General features: G+C 40.6%; 1 protein-coding gene across 1 annotated transcript in view; it reads left to right on the top strand.

Annotated features, from left to right (window-relative positions):
- The window catches only part of LOC124857446 (arf-GAP with GTPase, ANK repeat and PH domain-containing protein 1-like), a 29,039-nt gene continuing 20,005 nt past the window's right edge, over window positions 1-9,034 (top strand). The window contains exons 1-2 of the mRNA XM_047348705.1: window positions 1-749; window positions 1,156-2,413. Coding sequence (XP_047204661.1) covers window positions 1,231-2,413 — 1,183 coding nt within the window. The 5' untranslated portion in view covers window positions 1-749; window positions 1,156-1,230. The remainder of the gene's footprint in view (window positions 750-1,155; window positions 2,414-9,034) is intronic.

Below are 9,034 nucleotides of genomic sequence, written 5' to 3'. Positions count from 1 at the left end.
CACTCCTCCCTCTCTCCCTCCTGGCTCGTTTGCTGTAACGGTGCAAGATAAAAATCAAATGAACGTGGGCAAGGACCACCATCGCTGCTGCCTCACAGTGAGCCCCTGTCACTCCCAGCCTGATTGCCGGAGCTGCATCCTGAGCAGAGCTGGTTGTGCAGCAGGATAACGGCGAGGTGGCGGAGAGCTGCAAGGCTCAGTGGCAGCAAGAACAAGAGGAGGGAGGGGAGGAAAAATAGGAGGAGGGGCCGGTTTGGTGAGCTAGCGGGCTTCCTCTGCCTCACAGATACATTTTATTGACTTGCTAATTGGATGAGGCTCTCGGAGGAGAGGATGCAGTGACCAAGAGGAGCTGCTCTCCAGAGGAGGGATACATGCAAGAAAAGAAAGCCCTGCTCGGGGTTCCTAAATCAGGGTCCTAAAGCTCATTTTTCCTTCTCCTGCAGACATTACAACAGATGTTTTCGAGCATCTCTCAGTGACCCTTACACCGGGCTTATAATTTTATGGATGACATTGTCGAACGGAGTCTCCTGTTGCCAGACGCTTCGTGACAAGTGAACCATTTCCATTTTTTTTTTCTGCTCCTTTTTCATCTCTTTTTTTATTATCTCAGGCTCATCTACTGGAGCTATTTTTATCAGCCTTCTTTAATATGAACGGTAATCTGATGGCTGGATGAATTCTTCATCACATCAAAGCTTCATGGGGATGTGAATTAATCTTGTCCAGGAAGAAAAAAAATGAAGGTATGATGATAGGAAAAGCCAAAACATACTGTACTAAAGAGGCATTATTTGACCTGAAATAATTTAAAAAATCATAATCATATGAAGATATTGTATATTTTCAGGCTTAACTCAGTCTAGATGGACTATTTCTATAGAAAAATAGATCTACAGAGGGAGGATTATGAATGAATCAGTGGCAGACACCAGTAGTAACAGTGTGTACTGAAGGAGATTGATGAAGGCATTTAAGAAAACTGTGTAGACTTGTTTAACCACTGGGTCAGCACCTTGAATATTTTCAGAAAAATTAGCAATTCAGCTCATATATACACCCCTTTCATTCAGGTTTTGAAATGAGAGATACATTCCTGTCAAGTACACCCAATATCCGTTTGACATGTTTCTGGTGTTTCCTCTGCCTCAGTCTTGCCATGGCTGAGGTGTACAGGTGCTGTGAGGTCAGAGAGCAGGTGCCACCGTGCTCAGGTCTGCTATCCCAATGAGCCAAGCCGGCACCACGCAGAAACGCACCACCTACCTCATCTCCCTCACTCTGGTGAAGGTTGAGGCCGTGCCAGGGGATGCTGCAGGGAGCCAGACGGAGGGCCTTCCAGAGGGGGAAGGGAGCCCTAGTAAGAAGAAGAAGGAGGAGGAGGTAGAGGTGAAGGCAGAGGAGAACGAGAAGGAGGCTGTGAGAGATGTCCATGAAAAAGAAGAGTCTTTGTATGTGGAAGTGGAGCAAAAAGAAAAGACACAGGTGGAGGAGGAAGTGGAACAGGTGCACGAAAAGCATGGCAATACAAATGAAAGCAGGGATAAGCCTGAGAGGAGGGAGGTGCACGCACCCCAGAGAGACATTGTACCAGTTAGTAAGAGCAAAGATGCATCGTTTGCACAACCACCTGTCAGGCAAATGGTCAAAGTGTACGGGGGAACTATGTCTGAGGGAAGCGTGCGCAGGGAGGGACCTCGCTCGGATGCCTTACGCCCCAAAACGGAGCTCTACAGGGAGCCTCCCATGATGTTCCTGAAGGGTGAAAATGGAGCGGACTTGAATAGCCGCTCACGTTGCAGCCTCCCATTCACTATCTCATCGCAGATCAGCCAGCCTCCTCCGGTTGTGATGAGGTCTCATTCAGGCAGTAACTCCTCATACACCAGGGAGCTGAGGGAGACCAACACAAGCCTGTATCACCCAGCCAAAACTCTGGATCGAAGGGATAATCGCCCCGGGGAACAGTCTCCCTTAGTGGCAGCTACGACTCTGGGGCCTTACAGGGCATCCTGGGCAGACAGCGATGGCAGAGGGACGCTCATCCGGCCCGGAGCACCCATCAGCGGAGGGTTTTCGGGCGTAATGGCCCGAGAGAGCCCTCAGGGGGAGAGATATAAGGCGGTTTCTGTCTCTTTACCTGCACCCCCTGCCCCCGACGTGTGCAGGCCACCTAGAAAAGGAACAAGTTGTACCCTTGACAACAGTGACCTGCACTCTTACTGTGAGGACCCGAGGAAGGTAAAAGATGGCCAAGGAGGAACAATCCAGCGGGCTCCCCCTCCTCGTGATCGTAAGATGCTAAAGTTCATTAGTGGAATTTTTACCAAAAGTACAACTGGTCCCCCAGGCGCCAACACTACACCTCCTCTCTATTCAGCTGTGGAAAAGGGTTCGAGTGAGGAGGAAGGTAAGGCAAGCTGCCTGCATGACTGAAACATCACCAGCACACCTTATAGGCCTAAAAACACCACCTCCAAAAAAAAAAAGTTTTTTCCAATCTCTGTATAATACTCAATTGTACCAGAGTATTAAATTTTCCATCTTAGACTTGGTGGAAACCAATACATTCCCAATGGCTTGAACTGCTTTTTGTGTGTTTTGAGCAGTTCGATTTACTTATTCCATACGAAATATTCACTTTTAAAAGGTGCACAAATTTAGTGAAACAAAGTGAATACCATTTGTCTTTAGCACAACTATGGCTATTTCTACAGAATAAACAGTTTGCAAAAGAATAATAACTAGGCTGGTTAATCATATCAAGATATACTCAGGTTTTAAAAAGTTAGTTTCAAAACTTTTAGAGATGCCAAAGAAAGCAAATGAGTGACCAGCATTTTCTCTGGCTATTTGCAGCCCACAGCAGCAATGCTCTGCCCCTCCCCCACCTGTTGCTGTGCACCACTAGCAAACTGGCTGCAAGAAGACTCTTACTTCTCCCTCCCTTGTGAAAAAAAAGAAATATTTCTGGTTCAAAAAAACACAGACAGTCATGGTGTTGAAACTAAAAACACACCATCCATCTCTCTCGTTAAGGTACCACTATCTAAAAGCTACAGTTGGAACACCTTAAATTTGTTACTCTATAAAGAACAGAAGTAAATAAATGTGCATTTTGCACAAAAAGCACTTGAAAACTACCCCTTTATTTTTTGTGTGTTTATTCTATATTTTTAAAGAATTCTGTTTCTCAAATCAAAATAACAATAAATGTTATAAATAACCATTATAACTGTTACAATCAAAATGTTCTATTATTTTTGGCATCAGTAATAATAGCTGCTAATCTATTTAAAATAAATGCAAGTAGGTATTAGAACATTGTTTTCTTTTTTGCATACTGTAAAAAATAAATATTTTAAAGGTTATCTCAAGAATCTCATTGTAGTCCAATGCGTAATGTTAGGACAAATCCTGTAACTGAAAGCTTTATATAAATCTAAATATTAATAAATATAAATATAAAACAACAGTAGTATGAATTTACAGCATGCTTAAAGCATAATCAGCCAACGCTTCCCTGAAACATTACTACTTTTCCCACCCAGATTTGTGGCTTCATAATAATTTCACTGGAAATGCAATCAGATCCATAATCAGATGTAATGAAAAGAAGCTCTTTTGATATTGAACACAGGCCTAATCTGCTTTTGGTGTGAATGTGACTCAGCTGAAAAAAATCTGTATTTCTCCATTAAGAGCTGAGAGATCAGTATTGTTTTGAGACATTTGTTTTTAAACTTAAATTTCCTTTTTCTTTAAGCATATAAATATCTTTTGGAGATGTTACAAATGGATGAACTAGAATTCAGTTTTACTGATAATTTTGACTTCAAACTAGCTTGTAACATCATAAAAATATTTTACACATCTGATACATTGTCGCACAATTCAATGGCCTGATTGTCACCACTTCGAGACCACATATTACATAAATCTGCCAATGCTAAGGAATTGACTTATGTTTTACACATGATGGCAATAAACCGATAATATTACCTAATCTATTGCTACACTATACAGACATTCTGTCTGCCTGATAAAGGTTAGCTCACCTCGGCATGGGGAATGCTTAAAGTCGCTGTCATGGCAGATAAATTAGTAGTGTCTTCCAATGAATCCATCTAATTATAATCTGCCACCTTCGGGGCACTCATAGATTGTATTTTCAGCATTAAACCTTCAGCCTTCAGATGGTCAAGCAATTATTAGGTAGGGGGAAAAATTGAGAGCGTAACGTCTCAGCAAAAAGTAATTCACTCTTTCCTGACGCAGTAGCACAGTGCCCATGTTACACAGTTTCATGCACATGACAGGACTTGATATTTGACTAAATGTACCTACCTTTTCCTATTTGAACGACGACAAAAGTGCTCTTAGATACACCAACACATGTGGCAAGAAACAGTGTGACACAGCTTTTGAAAAAAAATTACCCCTTTTTTCAAGCTGGTAATTTCCTAAGACATCAGTAGAATTTGATAATAAAATAATTCTGTCATAGTCCTGATTTGTCTTTGCATTTTGCAATAAAACGCTATCTAAATGTCAAGTTTATCTTCTTTGTTGAAAGCAGGATATTGGCCTCCAACAGGATTTTGATCAAGATAAACATCAAGGAAACTAATATCTATGTCTTCAGTTCCTATTATCTTAAGTATGGCCACGAAATGAATACTAACAAAAAAAAAGTCAACCATGAACTTAAGGAATAGTGGACAATGTGTTATACAAACTTCAGTACGCCATCCTATAACTTTAGTACTTTTACTTTCTTTCAGCCCCCATTGTGTTACATTACACAGTTCGTAATCAAACAGAAAACAGTTCATGATGGATTTATGCTTTTCTGAATAAAGCAAACAAAATGATGCAACTGGTTCTGATCTGCAATGCAATCGGCGCAAAAATATCTTAATTTTTCCACAGTTCCACTGAAGTGATCCTAGACAAAGAGTACAGGATTTCAGTGAGCTCTGAATATAATGTGTTGGGAGTAAGTGGGACATGAATAATTAAGGTTGGGGATACACAGAGCTGTGTTCATGGCAGGGTGAGGGGAGTGGGAACCTGCTACTTCCTGCTCTGTGCGTGGGGTTAATCAGCTTTCAAATGAGTCTATTCATTTGTCAGAGGCATGTTGTGTTTAAATGTAAGTAAAGTGTTTGTCAGCCACATAGTCACAACGAGCCTGTCACCACTCATTTCTCTCAGATGACATAAAAACAGTAACAATCAAATTTTCTTCCAAAAATATTGGTAAAAGAAATGTGTCAAAGCGTCATGCATGCACAGGTGGACATCATGTCTGAGTGCCTCTCACGCAAATTGCTGTCTCCATGAGAGACCGCTCATTGTATGGAGACCCAGACTGGAGGCTTCTGGAAAATGGAGTTGCCATGGCAACAGCAAGCAACGAGAGATGCTGCTTGGTCTGCGCTGTGACGTTCTTGATGGGGGCGATCTGGGCATGGGGAGCGTCCAGAGATGTAGAGAGCGTGATGGTGGTGGTGATCGATGGGGGGGTGCGTTGGGTTGGTTAAAGTTAGACTCTGGCTCCTCACGGAGCCGGGCGAATGCTGCCACTCCGCCCAGAACATCATGACCCGACAGTTTTCTCAGTGTGACTACGCACATTGTATCTGTGTCATTTCCTCTGCTGGTATAGAGTCTGCAAGAATGCACATCTGCAAGCACTTTCTCAATGTTAAGCTGAATGTGTGTTTGTTTTTCAAAGCTCCAATCCTTTTATCTGCAGGCAGACAGTGTTCATCATGACTCCATCTAAGGGTTTTACTCACTTACCAAGGTTTCTTTTCCCCAGCTTTGTTGAAAACACTTCAGTACACCTCTGCTACAGAGCTACCCCAAACACGTTATGTGGTGTAGAGCATAAACCTGTTCAGATAGCTTCCCTTATATAAAATGCCTTGCAAACATATTAATGGTCATTTAACTTTTTCCTGCTTTGTGACCTTAAACAACAAACTTTAATGTATTTTGTTGAGATTTTATGTGAAAGAAAAAAAATCTAGTTCAAACAATTGATTTATGATTTTGCCTAATTACTAAACGGAGTTCAACTGTTTGTAATTTTAATCTCAGTATAAATCCAGATGTGCAGTGAAGGCCTCAGAGGTTTGTTAGACAGCATTAATGAACACAGCAGACAGGTCAGGGAGAAAGTTATGGAGAAGTTTAAATCAACCTTAGGTTAGAAAGCCATATCCCAAGCTCTGAATGTCTCCTGGTCGATGGTAACTCTTGAGGACCTGCAGCACATTTCATTGAATCTGTCAACAGGAGAACAACTCCACAAACCTGGTATTTATGGAACAAATTGTTAAAAGAAAGCCTAAAGTAATACCATTTTCATTTGTTCACTAGCTATGTAGGGGATACAGCAAACGTGGAAAATGGTGCTCTGGTCACATGAGACCAAAATAAACCATCTGCCCTAAGCTTACTTTTTTATGGAAGAAAACTACCATAGAACAACATACTGAACCCACCATATTGTGGTGGCAGTATAATCCTTCAGGGCTAATGTAAAAACAGGGACAGTCCTGACAGAATAACTGTTAGAAGACACTTGAGAGGTTAGAGGTTTTCCCTCATGCACAGCAACCACCATAAACATTTGGCCAAAGCACATACATGCTGTAAATGATCCAGACCATGACTCCAACACTGAGTCTAGATGAAAGGATATTCATGTATTAGAATGGCCCAGTCAAAGTGCTGCAAGACTTGAAAATGGGTGCCTACAGATGCTCTCCATGCAATTTGACTGAGCTCAAGCTTTTTTACAAAGAATTGATAAAAACAAAATTAATCTTTCCTTCTGCAAAACGTGTAGAAAACATACACCAGAAGACCTGCTAGTGTAATTGCAGTAACAGGTTGGGCAAATACACACCACACTCACGTGTGTATGGTTTCATAAGGCACTATACAGAGTGCCCATCACACATGGATGGACATGTTAGGGGCTCTTTGGTGTCTGCATCAGGTTGCTATGACGATTTACTCTGAGGATCTCCATTCAGCCACTCGTCTATGGCTGCCAAACAAGTACATTGTGATCATTTATTCACACTCTAGACAATTTGGGATATCTAAGTAAAATATACTAATAGCTGTGACTTTTAAAACATCTCAGTCTATAAGCATAATCTAAAAAAGTCTTTGAAACACAGAATTTATTTGGTCTACATCTTGGCTTTATGGACAAAGCTCAAAATAAAAAAATGATGCTCATTCTCCCAGAGTTCAAGTTGGATACAGACAGATGAGTGGCCAGCTAAAATCAGGAGGTACAGAGCACAGTAGCTAATCAGAGATACAGTGTTCAGAGAAAACACTTTTGGACAAAAATATCTATGAAATACAAAGGCGTGGCACAAAGATTTGGTAGCAGTACCTTATTTAGTCAGTAGGATGCTACACCTTAGGCTGTTCTGTGTCTAAAATATAATAAATATTCACAAAGTGTTACATGTTTACAGTAAAACCCATACAGATACAGTGGTGTGAAAAGTGTTTGCCCCCTTTCTTCTGTTTTTTCCTCACTAACAAAGATAGCTTGAGTAAAAACAAAAATCGATCATTTTATTCATTATGGGAAAAAGCTATCCAAACTAACCTGGTGCTTTGTGAAAAAATGATGACCCCTTGTTAAATCATGAATCAAGTCATTAAACTACATTTTTTAGAAAGCTGACCCAGCCCTGATAATTACCTGACATGCAATATAATAAATAATTTAAATAGGACCTGTTTGACTGCTGAAATATCTCAAAAAGCAACAAATAATCTAAAATAAAGAAACAGAAGGAAAACAAAGTCTTTGACATCAATCAGTCTGGGTTACGACATCATTTCTAAGACATCAGCCAACCAAAGTGAGAGTCATAATCCACAACTGAAGAAAACCTTCCTAAGAGAGGCCAAAATGAATTCAAGATCACATCTATGATTCCACCAGGAGGTCACAAAACAACGTAATTTATCGTTCATAATTTAACAATAAGAACAAGAGTCAAGACAAAATATGGCCTTCATGAGAGAGTCTGAAATCCAGAACCACTGCTGACCAAAAAGAACCTAAAGGCCTGTCTCACATTTACCAGAAACCATCTTTATGATCCCCAAGGCTTTTGTGAAAAAAAGTAGAACGTTTTGAAAGATGTTTGTCATGTTACATCTGGCGTAAAACTAACACAGCATTTCAGAAACAGACCATCATACCAAATCTCAAACATGGAGGTGGTGGTGAGAGGGTTTGGGGCTGCTTTGCTTCTGCAGACCTGGACGACTCGCTATAATTGATGGAATAATTTTGCTCTCTACTAGAACATCCTGCAGGAGAATGCCAAGCCATCAGTTTAGGACCTTAAGCCCTGTCACACTTTTGTTATGCAGAAGGACAATAATCCAAAGCACAGCAGCAAAGCCACCTCTGGCTCCAAAGGTTTTGGAGTGGCCTAGCCAAAGTCTGAAAGAAAACATTTTTGCAAAGGAGAGTGGGATAAAATACCTCAGTGGTGGTGGTAAAGACTCATTGCCAGTTATTGTAAGCTCTTAATATCAATTGTTGCTGCTGAGGGGAGTAAAACCACCACTGATTAGGTTTAGGTGGCAATTAGTTTTTCACAGAGGGTCATGTTGTTTTTTTCTTTATCGCTTTTTCCCTTAATAAATGAAATCATTGTATAAAAACAGCTTTTTGTAGTCTTCTTATTCTGTACATAGTAGGGCAGAGGTGTCCAAACATTTTGTCACGTGGACCAAAATCATTAAATCAAAACTATTAGTGGGTCAAAAAAATCTGTTTATTTCACCTGCTCAGCAATAACCTAAGCATTCAATATAAAAATTAAACAAGTAGTCAGATTTTTTTGTTGGAAAAGGATGAGTAAATCATTCTAGATCCAAAAGGGGTTTGCACATTTGCTTTATTAAAAGAAAGGCATCCAGTTAGAAAATTCTTTTGGACTTGATTATAAAACAAAAATATTTCTTCTCA

The sequence above is a fragment of the Girardinichthys multiradiatus genome, chromosome 20 (assembly GCF_021462225.1).
Source record: "Girardinichthys multiradiatus isolate DD_20200921_A chromosome 20, DD_fGirMul_XY1, whole genome shotgun sequence".
In the NCBI taxonomy this organism is placed as follows: Eukaryota; Metazoa; Chordata; class Actinopteri; order Cyprinodontiformes; family Goodeidae; genus Girardinichthys; species Girardinichthys multiradiatus.
Note: the sequence above shows the minus strand (reverse complement) of the source record. Positions and strands in the feature narration are given on the sequence as shown.